The 20402-nt window shown below is 34.6% G+C and overlaps 1 protein-coding gene and 1 pseudogene across 7 annotated transcripts in view; one reads left to right on the plus strand and one right to left on the minus strand.

The window, feature by feature from the left end:
• LOC125050181 (oxysterol-binding protein-related protein 6-like) overlaps positions 1-20402 on the minus strand; it is a 45059-nt gene that overhangs the window by 22054 nt on the left and 2603 nt on the right. Inside the window, exons 2-11 of one of the 7 annotated variants that reach the window (XM_047649832.1) lie at positions 15538-15633; positions 13480-13636; positions 12402-12531; positions 11051-11271; positions 9880-9977; positions 5543-5635; positions 4236-4357; positions 2889-3017; positions 1741-1822; positions 217-252 (exon numbers count right to left, since the gene is read on the minus strand). In XM_047649832.1, the coding sequence (XP_047505788.1) occupies positions 217-252; positions 1741-1822; positions 2889-3017; positions 4236-4357; positions 5543-5635; positions 9880-9977; positions 11051-11271; positions 12402-12531; positions 13480-13636; positions 15538-15598 (1129 nt within the window). In that variant the 5' untranslated portion in view covers positions 15599-15633. Of the gene's footprint in view, positions 1-216; positions 253-1108; positions 1124-1740; positions 1823-2888; positions 3018-4235; positions 4358-5542; positions 5636-6364; positions 7370-9879; positions 9978-11050; positions 11272-12401; positions 12532-13479; positions 13637-15537; positions 15634-20402 lie in introns of those variants that run through there. The other 6 variants (XM_047649833.1, XM_047649827.1, XM_047649829.1 and 3 more) reach the window with 6 other exon arrangements.
• On the plus strand, positions 648-766 carry LOC125050758 (annotated as a pseudogene).

The raw sequence follows: 20402 nt of genomic DNA on the forward strand, positions 1-20402 counted from the left end.
CAGAAACCATAGATAATAAAGGTAGAATTTTATAACCGCCTACAACCAGCACAATTAAATTGAGCTAAGCAAATATTTATAACCTTGCCCAAAACGTTTCATGGAATGATTTCAAATCCCATCCCTGTACCAATATGTACAGTATATAGCAAAAAATGAGTAAATTCATGCAGATTTTATGAGATGAAATCAAAACAAAAAAGAAATAAACCTTACGAACTAAAGTAGACGCCAGAAACGTAGAAAAAAACGCTGAAATATACAAAAATATTATTAGACATCATGCATTTATTAAAAAAGGCAAAATTTGTTTAATTATTAAACGTTATAGGTCTTCTAAGACTAAGGTTGTGTGTGTGTGAAACGGAAATAAAAGATTAAATAATTTTAAATAAAACAAACGCAAGCAAAACCAGTCATGCAAAAAAGCGTACGGGCGTGCCTTGTAAAATATCTATAGCTTGAAATGAAGAAATAATTTGTTGTGGAATTAAAAATAATATCACAGAAATTATTATTATGAATCCTTTGTCGCCATCTTTTTGGTTTCGTATCCCTAAAATAGCTTTTGAATATTGGAACGAAGTTCCTTATCGCGCGATGTGAAAGGGGGCTAGACGGAAAAAATTCTTACAAAAAGTTGTCACGACACTTTTTTGCTATTTGCTAATACACCGGTTCTCGTCCGATCACCGAAGTTAAGCAACGTCGGGCGAGGTCAGTACTTGGATGGGTGACCGCCTGGGAACACCTCGTAATGTTGTCTTGTTTTTTTCGTCGTAAGATTGGTGTCGAGAAAACCTATCATACTGTTATGATACCAATTAACATATAAATTAATCGAAAGGAATTTCGTTCCATCCGGGTGTCCCTTGACACCTCTAAAGTTTTTTTGAATATTTTTACATTTATATACTTTGCGCGCGTTACAACACGGTTATGATGAAGATTTCATTAATACGTAAGACAAATAATAATGTTAATATGTAAGACGTTTAACAGTAATTAAAAAATATATCTGTCTCATCATCCAGTATGCCATAGACAGAGATAGCACAATTTTCTCCCAAATGTCATGTCTTCTATGCGCAACTTCATGCAAACTTACCCATCTCATACAATCCTTAACACCGACACAATTCCAAAACATTAAATCTACAATTAAAACAAACACGGCTAGAGAAAAATTTAATAAACAAAAAACATCACAAAACTCGCACTATGTAATCTGTGCTGTGTACAAACATTTCAAATATGTAACTAGAAAAACACAGGGATGTTGTAAAATACCAAAAAAATATTTTCGTAAAACATGAAAATCCGATCTAAATTCTTAATTACTAAGTTATGACGCCATAACATAAAAAAAATAAATAAAAAAAAAACATTTTTAACCAAGAATTTACAAAAGGTATTTATTTAAGTTATTCGCTTTTAAAACAACATATGATTTCTTTATAAATATAATTTATCGTAAAGAGATTTAGACAAAGGAGAAAAATTGCAATAAAAAACGCTTTTTACCGACAATTTTTTAACCCAAAGCAGAAACCCCTTGCAGATTCAACTAGCACTTTTTACAAACACATAATAAACACCAAGTTAGAAAAAGCATACAAATGTAATTATAGCGGTCAAAGTTAGTTTTTCAGTATTTCACAACAAAAAGCATCTACACACATAACCACAAAGAGACGGCAATAGTAAAAAGACATGTGTTAGAGTGAGACAGGTATTTACCAATAGGCAGCGAGGCGGCCGAGTTGGGGACGGATGAAGCCCCCCCACCGGGAGAGGGGGGCGCTGTTAACGTAGAAAGGGCCTAGAAATATACAAAAATACAATAATAAATTTCGATGTATTAGTAACCAATGAGTCTATAGTAATCTATAGTTTTCTTCTTGTGCAGTTATCGTTCTCTATCTTAGGTAAATATTATAGAATTTTAATGCATACAAATACGAAGAAAAAAATATCGGTTGTCTGTAAAGTCGGTTTACTGAGGATAGTTGAACGTGACAACGTCATAAGAAAATACTGATGGAATGGTTGCATTCTTCAAAAGAAAAATTTAATTTTATTTGTTAGATAGATATTTTGTATGGATATATAGAAGGAAGTAAATGGAAATCACAATTGAATTGATCAAGTTACATTCATTTGTATGCATAAATACAATTATGTCAATTTTTGTGTGCAAGCGAGAGCGCGGAACGAGTGCTCTCGCTTGCACTTCAAGTCTTAAATGGAACGCCTCAGAGGTAACGCCGCATGAGTCATGTTTTTTCGTGCGTGCAGCCGGCTCCATCGAATTATAAGACGTTGTCACGTCAAAAACTTTTAAACTAAATACTTCAACTATACGAAAAAAAAATGTGCGTTTCAGACATTTTTATCTCGTCGACTTCTACGTGCATGTTCGTTATTTGCTAACGTATACTACAATAATTATAATTAAACCGGCCCCTATGTTTTAAGGCCTGTATTCACTTTGATTAATGATAAGTGTCAGTGATTAGTGCAGGTGATTAGTTGGCTGCGTAGTAAAGTGATTAGAAGCGTGTTCTATTTTTTTGCGAGTGAACCGTCGAGTAGTAACGTCGCGTCCCCCTCACTCGCAGCGTGCCTGCCAAACTACTGACAACTGAATTTACTTAACAAAGCCACTAAACAATAATTGGACACCACTTGCACTATACACCTGCACTAATCATCCTCAATTACTAATCACTTGCACTCGCACTAATCAAAGTGAATACAGGCCTTTACGCCTTTAGACATTGCGAAAATTCAAACCAAGAAAAGTCTCTTTTGTTTGAGAGGATTTTATGAAAGTTATTGACAAGTAAAAATTCTAATTTGTGATATTAAAATGGTTATAAACTCACCATATGAGAGCTGCTAGGGTCAATATGAGTTGGTTCAACGGTAGCACACTTGCTGTTTGATTTCTTCTTTCGTAAGCCGAATTTACGTCTGTCTTTTTTCACGTTTGGAGACGCACCATCCATTGATACCTAAAACATGATTATTACCATTTGCAGAGCAGTGTTCGTCTAGTACGTGAAAAATGGATTGGATTTTGTCGTACGAGGACTCTAGAATCGACGGCTTGTGTCGGGCACATGAAGCTGTTTTCAGCTTATAAAAAATTTCAATAAACTCTTAATACTATGAGGTATGACATTAACAAAAAACTACACGTAAATGAGCGGTATTGACTAAATTATACGAATTATTCTAAAACAATACAAATTATTTTGTTACTAATCTAAAAATACTTTACGATATCAAGAGCCAAAGGTTTATTTAGTAGCTGAAGTGTGAAGATTGATTCTAAAAAGCAAGTTACTCAGATGTAGCTCAGCCTATAATAGTTTCAAGTAGATTCAGTAAGATATAGTAGGATGTAATCATATTATGACTATAAAAAAAATCTAAGAGCGCTAACCACCGATGTTACCACGAAAAAAAACAATTAATCTCTAGATTTCCTTATTTGGAAATGAAACATAATTAGTACAAGTCGAATATTAAATAATATAATCTACTAAATATAAAACATAAAATAGTAACTTTTTTGGTTTAGGCGGAACAAATCACAACACATCAACTTCCACGACAGCAATTTTATTCATCTGTAAATGTCATATCATGATTATTTTAATAATCTGTTTGTCACCCACAAAAGTTAAAGAACATTTTTACCACTAAAATAATAATTAAATAATGTTTTCCTGTACGAAATCTATACAAAAACTAAGCCATTTTAGTTAATAGAAAGAAAATATTGCTAGATAAAAAAAAAATATGATAAATTTTTGTGTTGCATTCTGTTTCAAGATTGTTTAGTCTTTTAGCAAGACACATTTCACATCACTATTTTGAATTAATTGCAGAGTTGGTCTAGTGGCTTCTGCGTGCGACTCTCATTCCTGAGGTCATAAGTTCGATCCTTGGCGGTGCACTAATGGACTTTCTTTCTATGTGCGAATTTAACATTCGCTTTAACGGTGAAGGAAAATATTGTGAGGAAACCGGCTCGACGGCGTGTGTCAGGCACAGGAGGCCGATCACCTATTTGTCTAATAGAGTGGCAAATGATCATGAAACCGATTCCGAAATCCCATTAGGGTTGTAGCGCCACTGATTCATTTATTTTACATTTTATTTTAAATCTTGTTGTAACTACAAAACATCTTCTAACTAAAACAAGATAATAATTTTCCACTTACGTCAGTATCATGATGAGTCTGTTGCTGTAACTCCAGTGCATCCAAAAGCCGCTGCAGCTGTTGCACTGATAGCTGAGCCTGACCCAACTCGCGCGTCACTGTATCCAAGGGAGCACCCGATTCTAAAAAGTGACGTTATCAGTGGAAAATCAATTTAAATCTAGTCAAGGCAACTTTCATAGGCTACAATACTCCATATTGCGGTTTTTTTTTATATAATAGGGGGGCAAACGAGCTTGCGGGACGACCAAAAAGGGCAGTCTACGCAGCCCATAGACACCTAATAATAGATCTAATGTTCCTTTTCCTCGATATTTCATATTAGTACTTATTAACTAACTTCCTTGTAATAATAGCGCAAGTATTCAAACATTGTGTGAGACAGAGATTTTGTGTCAGTCATTGTATAGTAATTATTGTAACATCATATGAAAGTACACAAGGATATAGGTAAATAGCATGCTTATTTATCTAAAAGCGATAATGCATTCATGGCGACATGGCTGGTAAGACTATTAAATAGAACTTGAAGCCGATTTTCTTTTACCAGTTTTAAGTCTTAACGCACTCGAAACATTGATATATGTAACGAATAAAAGAAATTCGTGTTTAGATCTATTAAAAAAGTTTTATTGAAGTTATACTTCTTATAGGCGCGTTATGAAAAATTGATGAGAGTGAAATTTTACGATGCGCGCGCACCGTGACACAAAATTATCAGTGTGATTATAGCCGGCGCCGAGCGAGCGCGAGCGAGATGGGAATAAGACAATCTACAAGTAAAAAGAAATAGAATATGCGTGAAGTTAGCAGCTATGCCAAGAATTTTGAATGACCATAATGACATTTACCTTTTAAACAAATAAATTTTCATTATACAAGTGCGAATTTTATATGTGCGTCTGAATTATAATCAGAAGTGGTTTAAATTGAATATTTAAATCAATACTAATTAATATTAGAAAATAATAATAAATATAATATTAATAAATATTTATTTATTTAATTTTTCAAATGTAAACTGAACTTTATTGACTATAATGACTCCTTTTTCAGTCTTTGATTATTTAATTGTAATTAATTATTTGCATGCAATCAAAAACTATTTTTAATAATGCCAAAGAAGTATAACTTCTTACGCGCGTACATAAGTACATGCACCCTTTTTTTAAAAGTGTAGTACTCGCGTCGATCATGTTACCATAATATAACACATAAATTTTCGAGGCTACAAATCGTTTATCATTCAAAAGAGTTAAAAATAATAAGCATTTTTATATTTGCCAATAATTTTGAATTTAGCATACCTATAATCCAACTGGCCAGCCTGCCGCCAGGGGTGCCAGACACGAAGCCGGCTTGTGGCCCACGCAAGGGCCCAGATGTGGGACTTACCAGCCCTGAGAACAGGCACAGGGTGGATATGTTCAAGCTATGAAACTATATTGTGGTGAAAAGTATCGTTTAAAATGTAAGTGATTCTTTTGTTGTTTCTTATATATCAAAATTACGCATTCAATCATACATTCTTTACCTACACACGCACCAATTTTTTTTTAATCTTGGCTGTTTTTTGACTAAAACAAATGGGTATTTATTCGCAAACCAGCTACCACTTACATTTCCAACGTGCGATTTGAATCAGACTACTAATTCTAGTGAATTTGGTAAGTTGTTTTTGCACCTAGTCGAACATTAATAACACACTGAATTTATGTAAGAAACAACAATCATCTAAAGGATTGAATAAATCGAAAAGAATTGTCATGCAATGAATTATTACTATGGGACTAATGGTGTACACTAGATATTATTTGAAGTGAAACGAATAAATCTACGAACTGTTATACCACTACAGCAACGATTTTATTCTAGGGAAGGAATACACGATACTCAACTTGACAACATGATGATGTATAGTGTAGTAATAATGTGTATCACCTCAAACTACCCTACCCTCCCCTATCTAACCTAACCATATAAGTTATAATTTATATAAAGGAAAACGGGCCTTGCGTAACTAATATAAGACAAGAATTTTTGAAAATATTTAAGCAATAAACTGACTTTCTTTTTAGATTACTATTACTATTTCTTGACTTGGCTACAGTAACATTACGAGCACTAACCAGAGGAGTACGAGGGATCGCTGGAACATCTATAAATGGTCTTTAAATCATTTCTACTCTCCTGACTGACATGCAACGACGACACGCATTTGACCGGCTTTAATTTTTGATTTAAAAATAGCTGATAAACATTAAAATCTTTCCACAGACGAAGAGTTTCCGTTTGGGCCGCCTTAGATCTCTTATATGAAGGACCCAAAACCATTTCGTTAATAAAATCTTGTTGTACTTTCCATTTTCTTCTATTTATTTTTGATATATCCTTATTTTTCAACGTTCTAGATTTAGGTTTTAAGTTTCGCATGTTTTGTGATGTATTACGGGGTGATAGTACATATTTGACTGTCGTGTTCATCGCGCAGTCTTTCGTGCATGCCTCTCTGTGCTTATTTTGATTGGATACAGCTTTATCGCTTTTTAATATGTCCTCTACGCTGGATTGGTTCAAATCAGTTTGCGTGCTGCTTATATCGAATACGGCCGCTAATTTTTTTAGTAGATCTGGATTTAAACTAACAACTTCCTTTTCCTCAGTTTGAAGCTCAGCATTATTATTAAGAATATGCTCCGCACTGATGGCTACGTTGTTAATTCGAAATTCTCTTTGAAATTCTACGCTAGTATTAGTTGTAGTTTCTTTGAAATGACTTATGTTAGAAATATCATATTGCGTTTCGGAATCTTCAAACTTTTTGGTGACGCCATCTTCATTATATATTTTACCTAGAAGACTCAAACCCTGAATTTTACTGGCATTTAAAATGGCTTTTTCATGTTTTTTCTTCAATTTTAAGTAAAAATTGTTAATATCTTTATATAGACTTGGTACGCTCTTGGATAACAATGCTAAGTTTTCTAAGAGTAGCAGTATGAACTTTTCATCTATAGCTCTCGGTTGTTTTTCAAAGACATTCATTTCTTCAGGATAGCTTAGAGATGAACAGGTGCATGTGGGTTGTGCATTTTCAGTTAGCGGCGATTTCTTCTTTGACTTAAAAGTTCCCGCTAACCCTTTTAACGATAATAGATAACAAGATTGCGAATCATCAAATTCAGTGGCATTGTTTGATTCAGGGCTATCAGGAATCTTTGCTATATCACTTCCGGGTAAAATTTCAATTTTCTCGCGTTCTCTATAGGCTTTCGATGTTCCTCCACTACTATACGGATCAGAATCATAAATTATATTTTGACGATCTTTGCTTCCACAGCTACTTGAATAGGGTTTAAGATCTATCGGCATTTTTGAAAAACTTTTATTTTCAATAAGCGGTATGTCAATTGTCCCAAGCTGACCTCTAAAAAACTTGTCCGAATCTGAAGTACTATTATAGTTAACAGGCAACCAAGGATCGATCTGAGTTTCATTGCGATTTTTATCTTCTTCTAGATTTCTTACCCCATTGCCGACAAACATTGGCCTCTTGTTACTTTCAGATACAGGTATTTCCATACTTTGTTCATTTTTCAGAACATTTAAGTCATTATAAGTGTGTTCATTATTTTCCTTGGTGAATATAGTTGTTATTTTATCTAGTACATCTTTTAAGTACATTTGTCCAGAGTCAAGGTTGTTCTTTTCATTGATATTGTCGCCTAAAAACTCTCCGGTGGTAACGCATCTAGACACTTTCTTTTGTACACTTTCAGTTTCAACATCGCATATAGGTGAAACGACCTTTGAGTCATCTTGTGACGAACAGGTGTCAGTTATACTATGACTGCTATGAAGCAAATCTAAATATACACTTAAGAATTCTTTAGCGACTGTCGCAGGAATAGCCGTTTCACTAATGAGGTGACTAATTGTATCTTGTATTTTGGTCAACTCGTTCGAAGAGTTAGAATCATCGCACTGAGGGCTTACACTCGGCTTGTTAATCTCGCTTTTATGAGACAATTTATCAATATTGTCTATGAGTCTCTTAGTTATTTTTATATCCTTCTCTTTACTGCGACTATTGCGAACTGTTTCACAGATGTACACAGTATTTTTCAATATTCTTTCGAGTTTTTGTATCTGTCGTTCCTTATCGTTATGACTAAACTTCGTTAGTTCTTTGGGTTTTTTAGATTTTTTATGTTCATCATCATTAGGAATATTAGCAGCTTTCTCTCTTTGTTTCATACCATAAAATTGTGTTTCTTTTGTAACACTTTCTATTTGATAACTTGAAATTTTTTCATCTTTAGTGAAGTATTTATTAGACTGCCGATCTATTGACTTCACTTGCATTATTTCATCTCTGATACTCCCGATTGTCGTGTTTTTAAGCCAAAACTCTAGTAGGCAACGAAACAAAACCTTAATAGGGTGAACGTCTGTAGGAGCTAGTTTCATCGTGTAAAGCTCTTTTACAATTTGACCTATATAGCTTTTTATACTATCATCGTATATATTAAACATATGGCTATTTTGCACAGTTTCAATAACGGAGGTCATTAGCCGTTCCGTTATAAAATCGTATTCGTAAGCAGTCATTGCATCTTGAAAAGATTTACTTTGCTTATCCACATCAATTTGAACTTGAATATTTTTTGCTAATTTAGTATTATTGGTATCTCTGGAGTGAAGATTTGCTAGCAAAATACATTTGTTCAGGCGCTTTTTAAGTTTAGGCTCTTCATACATATTTTTATACTTGACTAAATTAGTCGATTTGTTGCTCTTCCGCATAGGTGATTCTATACATTTTTCTTTGGATTTAAAGAAGAAGAATGCTGGAGTTCTACTGCTATCCTCTTCAGAATTTTGGTTTAAATAATTGTGTGGACTATCAAACGGTATCTTCGTTGGCGAGTTCAACGAGTATTTACATAATAGGGAAGATTGAAATCTAAGCGATGTTGGATTAAAATCGCTACATTCAAGTTTTTCACCATCCGTCTCAGAAGGTGAAACTGACTTTCCGTATTCTTTACATTTAGCGACACAATTCATAGAACATAGACTTTTGTGTTGCTTGTCACTGATTTTTTTAATATTATTTGTTTGATAGGATTTCGGTATAGGAATCACTTTTGTTTTGAATATTGGACTTGGTATAGAGACGGGGAAAACTGTAGTTAGGAAAGGACTGTTTCTTGATGATGTGCAGATTGATGACTTTTCAATGCTCGAAGGAGTCATACCTTTGGTGAGAAATATTTTTAAGAATAGGAAAGGAGATTTATATATCAATTATAGTAAAAAAATATAGACTATTGTATTAACAGAATCTTTATGTATCTATTAAGAGACGAACATTCTTTAAATAAAATCGTTTTTGAGTTTTTATTTTATAATAAAACTTGCCCGGTGACAACCCATGTTTGTGATTTTTAATAATTGCTGTTTCGAATTGGTACGACTTTCACCAAGAATCGAACACGACTATACAGCATGTTCATAAACCGATCAGCCTAAGAATTGTCCAACAAACCTTCCAAAAACCGGTATCCATTGACAACAAATATTAATAGTTTGTGGTATATCTGTGACTGCCTGTTATTTATATTAAATTGTATAGACTTACGTGACGAGGTATCTGTGGGAGGTAGGTCATCTATTGGCGCATGTATCTTTGGTACCGACTCACGTGCACCGAAAGTTAATAAGTGCTGTCTGTATAATCTGAAAATGTTATGATTATATTAAAACACTTTTACCCATTATGTCTTAGATAGCTACCACATAGAAACAACCAGACTTTTTTTAAATACAGGACTGGACAGAAGTTCACCACACACACACACTACAACACCACCTGCCCCACAATTCCACCTGATATTAAGTGGGATGCGGCCTATTAAAGAGCACGCTTGTCCAGGAGATGCCAATTTAACCGCCGCTTGAATGAACCCATATTATACTGTTTAGGGAAGATGGAAGGAAGCCAGGAGCTTTGCTGTTTTTACAAGAAACAACGATTCAATTCGCGCAGTGTCTGAGGACCTCAACAGCGAATGGGTGAAACTCAAGCCCGCAAGCGTTGCTTGGAAGAGGATGAAGGATAATTGAGAAAGTCTTGGATTAAAACAAACATGTATTACGTCTAAAGAGATTAAGATTAATTATTAGACTATATTTTGACTTAATAAGCAAAAATACGAATAGTAAAATATAACTATAATTTTTATCAACACATTAAGAGTAAAAATTCAGTCACTTAAATGAATAGCCCAATCACTATCCAGCGATCTCTTCCAAACTAGAGTCTAGCTAATGAAGTACGATAATTGAATTATTTGAAAACTTTCGGATGGCAACACAGAATATCATGGAATTTCTTTATGCAATTACTCATTTTCATTTCTATTATATATTTTTACCGAATAGTTAACAGGTATAATATATAATAATAGCTTAAACTTATTTATTTGATAGAATATTTCGTTTCTTTCGCAGGATTTGATTATTCCGAATAAAGTTATGTTTTATAATAAATATAGTTTTAGTTTCCCATGCATTTTAAGTATCAATAGTAAAAGACTAAAAACGTATAGTATTTAATTTCATGGAAATGCAGTTACTATCAATGTAAAAAAATAATAAAATAAAATCAAGTATCAAGTAAGTTTAATCCACAAAATATTTCAAACTTTTAGGGATACCATACTATTTTTTTTTTAATTTGCCGCGCTTTTTCGTTATCTTCTTTCATCAGCCAGACTCTACTAAGTAAAACAATAAGCTTTGTCACTCACCGATGCGTCTTTAAAACATTCAACCATGTCCTGAAAACTTCAGGCGTCTTCGCTCTTAAATGGTATATGAATTCATCTGCATCTATATCGATGCGCCGGCGCCGCGCTTTAGCCGAAATCACAGACAAACCGACATCCACAGACCCGTGTAGTCTTCCTCGCGCCACGTCAGAAGGTGATCGAGCATAGACTAGAATACCACCGTCTACTACGAAGAATCTCTGGAAGCAGATTTAAAAAAATGTACCGGCTTAAACTAGCTCCGTGACATTTATAATCCCGTCATCGAAGGGTGGACGAAAATTTTAAGGTCTTAGATTTAGAGTCAAGACTAAGTGCTAAGACTTCGGTATGTCAAAAACGTATTAAACTCAAACTACCTTTATACATATAGGTAAACAAGTACACTTATGAACGTCAAAAAAAAGTTTAATTAATTGTAAATTTACTACCAGTTCGCAAGTCGAGGGCGTAGAGCGGGCATGAAGAACTGGCAAGAAACTTTTCGCCACTCTTTTTAATCGCCAAGTTTTGAGTCATACAAATTGTTTGAACTGGAGCAAATCAATCCCAGGGATTAGGATCATTTAAGTATTCGTCAAATGTTTAAAAAGCTTTATTGATTAATTTACAGCTTTGAATTTATTTAGTGATAATTCTCTAATTTCACATTCTAATTTCTTCTAAATTAGATTTAGATTTCTAAGACTCCCTTCAAAATTTAAACCATTCCTCAGTGTCGTAAGAAAATTTACATTTCTTATTACAATGTTACTTCTTTTTTTAGACGACCCATGAAAATCTTTATACTTATTAATTAGCATATTGCCTGTTTATTGATTGTTTTGTATAGTTGATGTTAACGATTTGTTAAATTTTTGAGTTTTTGCCCAAAGCACATGATTTTGTAGCGAACAAGAATAACATTCCTCTTTTCCACCGCATCGGTGATATTACAGTTGTGTGACGGCACGGGCGCGGTGGGCGGAGCCTGCAGCTAGGCTCAGTGCGAGCAGCGCACAGCCTTGCGATTCTGTAACTCACTTTTCACACGATTTAAACAATAAACTACAAGCTCCCCCCTCCTTATCGGAATGCCAAATCGTAAAATGACTGGTTTACGACTGATTTGAGCGCGACCGCCGTTGTGAAAACCGCTGTGAGAGTTCGAAAAGTGAGTTACAGAATCGCAATCCTGATGCTATCCTGATGCCTAGCCTAAAAACTTTATTTTTATAATATAGCGTTTGCCTCACGTGAACCTATAAATTAAACATTTCTGCCTTGCCTTTGCTCAGTTCATCTATCCCATATATACATTAAAAATTAATTATTAAATTACATATGTTACCTTATGCCAACCCTTGAGCGGCCACTTCCGCTTCTTATGCAGGTACCCGTTGAACACTTCCGGTCTCTTGTCAAACCTCTGTCCATCCTTTAGTCCCTCCAGTACCTCCCATTCGCTGCCACGGCGACGTCTAGAAAGTTTTTAATAATGATTTTAACTTTATATAACGTATACTGCAAATTTGTTGATGTTTGGCCAAAAATCACACAGTTGAACTTGAATATTTATTACGATTTTAGATTTATTAAGTATTATTTTGTATAACCAAACTTTTAAGTACGAATCAACACATGTTCAACGGCGTCGCCAGGGGGTAGGTAGGGACAGCTGATAGAGAATAGAAAAATACCTTTTATAATAATAAATTTGTCTAAACATTCTTGCTTAATATATCATATTATTTTTTGTATTTCTTGTACAGCTGACTTTGGACCTAGGTCTAATTTTTTCTGACCTAAACTATCGAAATTGAATGCTTTAATGTCACAGTAAAATTTTGAGTTGACCCCTGTTATGTGATAGTGATATTCAAATAAAAGAGAATTTTTAACTGTGAATTTCAATTTGGTAAATATGTTCTGAATTATTAAAACACCTAATTTTAATGTCTATATAGACCTTGAAACGGAACGTGACTGCTTCTGTGGTTTAATGTGTCACGATATTTAAAAACGTATCACAATATAAAAGACGCAAATAATTTGACTAATCACGATTTTTTTTATAGTACAGGGGCGAACCGGCAGGAGGCTCGTCTGATGTTAAGTGATACTGTCGTCCACGGTCGCCAGTTGCCGGCCTTTTAACAATGGGTACGCTCTTTTCTTGAACTACCCTAAGTCGAATTGGTTCGAAAATACTTCAGTGAGCAGCTGGTTCCACATAGTGGTGGTGCGAGGCAAAAAGCGCTGTTGTACAACGTGGCACTTCCACTTCGTTTCTGACAGCTCTCATTTTTGGACCAAAAAATCTGTCATCCGTTATACTTTGACTCAATTATACGTAATACATTTAATTCATTTGAAAATCAGGTACCCGATTAATTAGATAGTTGTTTAAATATACATTTCTTACTTACCCTCTGGACTTGCCAGTCCTTGGTGGAGGTGGCAAAGGCCTAACAGACCTCTCCCCGCTATCCGCAGATAGGGAAGCCGTCTCTCCGGAACAATCAGAGTCTGACGGAGCCCTTCGTAACGCGGCTGCTCGGCCTGCCGCGCCACGACGTCGTTCGCCTGTAACGTATACATCGATCTATTGTTATGCTTATTAAACCAAAGTGCTTTAGAATTTCTGCAATCGACAGTTAGAATCAAGTCAAAGTCAAAAATCATTTATTCATATAGATAACACAATGTAGGCTTTTGAACGTCAAAAAAGAAATATACATTAAATGCTTCTAATTTTACATTTGGCTGTAAATGTTGGAAATATGTTCTCAAATCAAGGTCGTAGAACGGAAGAGAAGAACTGGCAATAAAATCTCCGCTACTCTTTTTAATCGCCAAGTTTTTTGTTTTGCACAACGTTTGTAAGGAGCTGCAACCATTACCCCATCCCCAACACGCAAATACATAGTCGAAATAACTAACATCACCGCATACACGAATTCAAAAAAAATCAAGTACGACCAGTCGCCACAAGTAGCACTCGTTCACGAGTATGACGCATGGCCAGCCATCGGCCCCCTCGCCATATTTTAAGGAGAGAGACAACCCGACGCAGTACATATTTTATTCGAGGGAATGCCAACATAAGATAACATTTAATAACTGCTAGGAATTGTGTACAAAACGGGAATCAAACATTGGTTACAAGAACTATCTAGATCCACTAAATAAAACAGGAACATTCGTAGAAATGATCAAGACAGGATCGTGGAGATACATTTTATGAAAGTTGGTGATCAACGTTCTTTACACATGCCACAATGTATTCTTGCACCGTAGTGGTATTAATTGTGTACACTAAAAGATACCACTGGTGTACACGACCGGGTGTAATGTAAAACAAAAGACTCTCACAAACGAACGTCTTATCACGTTTTAGACTAAAGACGGTGATAACAAATCAATCATCCGTTTCGCCTTTCATTGTCAACCCCGAAAAATTCCCTCTATATATAAAAAAAACGTGAAAAAACCATTAGCATCATCATACAATGTTTCCAGTCCGTTTCAAATAACATTACTTCAACAACGTTAAAGTTCTCGTTAATTATGCAAAATACGTTCCGCTATTGTTACTACTAAACATTATACATGGCTATTTGGCTACTGTCAAGGACGTATATTTATATGCATTCTACGGTATATTTAGTAAATGAGGAAACACTTGTTTTTAAAACGTGAGCTCAGTAGCAAATCAAGTTTCAATTAGCCGACTCATCTGTATAAAAGAAATGAATGGAAAATTTTATAGGAAAATCAGTAGCAACTTTTCGCTAATATATGGGAAATATGTACACGGAGAAGGTCTATTTTGAAGTTCGGACGTCGAAGTTGACTTCATGAATGTCTTCAGATGCGATACTTCAAGTGTCTATAGAAAGTGTAATAGTACAAATAACAATAAAGACGTCCGTTCGTCCGATCATAACCAAACGGTTCCGTCCTTTAAAAAAATGTTTATTATGGAATACAAGATACCGGTATCAATTATTCCACGTCATTAAATCGTTACGGTAGACATCCCTAATCAACGGCAAAGAAGACAGAGGGTGTAGGCGGAGAGAAAAAGCCAGCGTAAAAAAAAATCGGTTGTCTGTAAAGTCGGTTTACTGACGATAGTTGAACGTGACAACGTCACGTATCGCTCACTCAAGTAGGAGAGAGACAGATGTCGAACGCTGAAGAGCGCGGAGTCCGATTGTGCCTCTCTGTCGCTTCGCGCTCTCGCTTGCACTTCAAGCCTTAAATGGAACGCCTCAGAGCAAGGTAACGCCGCATGAGTCATGTTTTTTCGTGCGTGCAGCCGGCTCCATCGAATTATAAGACGTTGTCACGTCAAAAACTCTCGGTACTCTTTTAAAATATCAAATCATCATACAAAATGACTATGGCAACACTTATTTAAAAAAAAATTCTTAGTATTTTTATTCCCCAGAATAGTATCTCCGCCTTCCCTTAATACTCACGTTTGCTTTCAAGTCTCGTCGGCTCTGTGGCGACATGCTTGACCCCAGTCGGATTTGACATCTTGTTGTTACAGTTGCCCACGAACCATCTTAACGCTGAAACATAAGTACAATTGGGACATTATTGTGAATATGCATTTTATTATTACATTATTGGGAAAAATTTTCGAGACAAATTTTCTTAGGAAATAGATTGATGCCTTTGGATTATTTTACTTGTTTGTATTCATTTGTTTCATTACTTATTTTATTTTGTTTTTCCCGGAACCTGTTCTTATAGCATACTTAAACAGCTGTTTAACGTTGATCAATGACGTATGATTAAATGACGGCCGTCTTTACGGTGGCCAAGCTGTGGTTTCCTAGAAAGTAGTGCGACCGTATTTTTGAAGTGTTATACCAATTTCGTTCCACAAATTTTGCTTCATCTGAGCTTGTCTCTACTCTTTGGATTTCATATTGTCAGCTTCATGATTTTTAACAAAATCAATTAATAAATCATTATCGCTCGTCCAAGTCATTGTATTAATTAAATATCCGCACCGCTACACGCGAAAAACGTTGAACTACTGTTTATCACCGCTATGACGGCCGTCATGCAAATGACAGCACCGCTATTTGACGTTACGGTGACACGTTATATGACGTTCTCTAGAAAACCTACTCCGAGGTTATTTATAGACAACGTCTGGGTGACGTCACCCAACGTTACATTACGGCCGTTAGTTAACGGCACCGCTTTTCTAGGAAACCGTAGCTTTAGGATGTTTGATTTGAATGATGCAAAACCATAGATAAGTTATGCAGATCCTTCTATTACACATTCCTATAAAATGAGTTTAAATTTAATTAAAAAATTAAAATGTATTCTGTAGTTTTTACTAAAAGAACCTTCATAATGTAAGAATACTTTTGTAATCACCGGATGAGCAAAGTATGATAAAAAACTATTTAGGTCACCAAGACGAGTGTACAATGTTTGTGACAAGAAAACATCAAGTACCTACACAAAGAAATGTTTTGCAATTCTATATCAAGTATTCTATTCAGTATCAGTTACGGTAATAAGCAATGTAGTTACAGAAAATGTTTTTATATCTTTTCTTTAATTATTACCCCGATATTGTCACCGGAATTATTAAGTAACGTATTACATGTATAAGATTAGGAGACAAACAATATTTTTCTAATAGAATCAAAATTTGTTGATATGCACACCATATAGATAGAAAAATAAATAATTTCGATTGATGTTCCTAATGTTTGCTCTTTCTACAAACTTTATTGTAATGCGTCTTTGAAACCAAGAGATTTTTTTATAAGTTAATGCGAATATAGCAGAACCTATAAAATATATGTATAACCAACTCTTTTAAGCAGCTAAACGTAAGAGACTGTCATTTATTTTAAGTTAAAGTGATACTTGTTCAAGTTAATAATTTGTAAAACATGAAAATCGATTAAACAACTGAGTATTAAACCCAAAAATATTCTCTTTCATATAAAACTTTAGATATTATACATAATGAGTACTTTGCCCAGTGACCTACTCTAACGACAGCCAAATTCTCAAATACTTTAAATATCACGAACTCTAAAGACGCATAGAAAAAAATAATAGATCGAAACAGCTGATTCACACTGAGCCAAATTATGCCGACGCTGACGGAAGTTGTATTTATAACAATTTTATTTTCACGACAGAATACCGCTTATTATGCTCCAATTAATGGTAATTATAGGTGGACGTAATAACTAGCTTTATTACTTCTAGCAAGATCGAATTTTTGCAGCGTAGTTAGTAAAAATTGTTACGGAAACTATTAAAATTATTTTATTATATTTGTGATATTGTACGAATACCATAGACTGCAAGAAGCCCATTCTCAACCAACTAAAGACTGTCAACTATCATTTACAAACGGGTGCTTAGCTCTTTTGGCCGAAGATCTTCTAAAAGAGAACCGAATAGTCTCGACAAACTAGTAATGGTAGAGAGGAGTGGTGGCAAGAGAAGTCGGAGTATAGTTCTACCCGTTGGTAGGCGATCGACTAAATTAAGACAATTATGGGTCTCAATATCCCTAATGCCACGACAAGCTGTGGATGTGGTGTGGAGGCGGCGAGTCGACGTATCGGTTAGGGCTTTTCGAGACAAGCACGACATTCAATAATGAAGACTACGAAAAAGAAGATATTAATAAAAATGAAATTATTTATAAAAACTTGAATCCCACCACTGATTAAATAGGAGGCATATAGGAGGAGATACGTTTCTGTTCCACTACTGTATGATAGTAAAGCCTATGTAATGGAAACAAATAAAAAGCTAACGAAAAATTGCCAATTCTAGTTGTAAAGTTTATTTGAATAAATTTAGCTGTGTTGCTGTGTGGCAATTGATTAATCGTTTTACTAGATCACATGTCGTGTCCATGTAAACTATTGGTTCATACAGAACAAAAATAGTTTAACCCTTTAAGCAATGAAAGCGTAACAGACTTTCATTCTCATAAGTTGCCTTTAACTGCTTTTACCTATTTTTACGAGACAATATATTGTCTATCTTTATATATATAATTCTTCTGTGAGTGTGTATGTCACTGAACTTCTCTCAAACGACTGGACCGATTTTGATGAAATTTGTTGTGTGTGTTCAAGGGGATCTGGGAATGGTTTAGATTCACAAATCAGCCCGCCAGATGGCGCTGCAGTCGGTACTTTCATACTTTGCTTTACTAATCGCTTGAAATATCATGCAGGACAACGTCTGTCGGGTCCACTAGTCTACTTATAAAAATCTACTAAGCGGAGTTCGATTAATTATAAATATCAATAACATAGGTATTGTTTGCCCTGACAATGTACAGAGGCGATTCTAATACTAGTGGCGCTACAACCTTTTTAGGGTTAGACCTCAGATGTCTGTCTGTTCATCAACTCTAATAGACAAGTCAATCAGGAATCTATGCCTGACACAGCGACGTCATTGAGACTCTAACATGACCTCACGATATTTTCCTTCACCATACGAGTGAAATGGGCATATAGACAGAAAGTCTATTAGTGCACAGTCGGGGGTGAGTCTCACTCTCAAGCCAATATGCCAACACTGCTTTGATACCTCACTGTGTAAAAAGAACGGAGACGCGATATTAAAAATTTAATGGAAAACTTTAAGTACAAACATTTATCACGTTCGCTTTTAAATGCATGGCAAATATTTGTTGGCAACAACTTATACACAGTACGTATTCATATCGACAAAACTATTGAAGATTTGGTGCCAACGATATAATTCGTTCCTATAGAAAAAACTACGGGTTCATATGTATTATATGTATCTTCTCTGACTTCCAACGACGTTTTTCTATACATTTCGATATAGTTTTTCCAATACAAAGGTAAAAATTGAATTCAAGATCGCAGTTCTATCAGTATTGGGAGTTTCAGAGAACTGGTTCATCAGACCAAGTGGTGGTATCTGCCCAAGCTATATTGCATTAGAGCGAGATATTAAAAAATGGGGCGTAAGTCACTTAATATTTTTTTCACGAGAGTTCCGGACTCGTGGCAATAATATCGAGGGATTTTATATTAGCTGACCCGGCAAACGTTGTTTTGCCAAGTATATTATTTCTAGGAAACATTTTTTAGTTCAATAAAAATAACTATCTACTATAATTAAAAATAGGAGTCGATCGTAGAGGGGTGAACATTAAGGGTTGTATGTATTTTTAAACACCTCATAATAAAAAAAAATATCAAAAAAACACCCCCCCCTGTGGACACCCCTTATCCCTTAGGGGTTGAAAAGACAGATAGTAGCCGATTCTCAGACTTACTATGCATAAAAAAATTATAATAGTCGGTCAAACCGTTTCGGAGGAGTATGGGAACGAACATTGTGACACGAGAATTATATTAGATTAATAAATAAATTGTTCACACATACCATTTAGAAGAGACAAAGGGTCTTTCATCTTCATTATTTTTTCAATTAAAACTTATTCACTTTTCCACGTAAAAACTATAAATGTTTATCACTTCCGTTGCCAGATAAAATTAATATTTTATTGGCTGTATATTATTAAAAATACGTTTATTTAACGCGCCATAGCGAATGGACTGACGTGTTGAATAATCTCGATACAATAAAGCCAAAATTGATAACATTATCGAAACAAGCAATATCAGTGATGTTATTAGAAATCGGAATTAAATCTTTAACGATTATTTACTAAGAACATTATCTATTTTTTTAATATCAGTATTTGTATATAATAAAATTAGCACGAAAAGATAGGTGATGTTTTAACAAACAAGGAAATATATATAAATAACAAATCTACATTTTTGAAGTGAAACTTCTTTATCGGGTTTGGAAAAAAATTTAGTGTAACATTTTTTCGTTACGCGTCACGTTTTTCGGTTACGCGCCATGTTCCTTTTTGAAGTCAAACTTCTTTATCGGCGTTGGAAAAAAATGTACCGTTACATTATTTATTATTCCACACTAAATATTTTAATGACAATAATTAAATTCATTAAATTCCTAACATATCTTCCTTTTTCCGTCCCTCTAAGTATCGGAAATCTAAACTTTTAGATTTGTATAAATATGAACAACACTTCAAGATTAGTTTGCCACTGAAGTTTCACTTCTGACATGTGTACTTTGTACACACACACTTTTTTTTAAAATTACATTTAATGAAGTGCAAATTTATGTTTGTCAAAAAAAGTCATTAAATTAAATCGAAGACGGATAAAATATGATGATTTGGACTAAATTCGGCTTAGACTTTAGAGGCACGAACAGGCATAGTGCCTGTTCGTGCCATTATAATTATAGTATGTTATTA

The sequence above is a fragment of the Pieris napi genome, chromosome 6 (genome assembly GCF_905475465.1).
Source record: "Pieris napi chromosome 6, ilPieNapi1.2, whole genome shotgun sequence".
Taxonomy (NCBI): Eukaryota; Metazoa; Arthropoda; class Insecta; order Lepidoptera; family Pieridae; genus Pieris; species Pieris napi.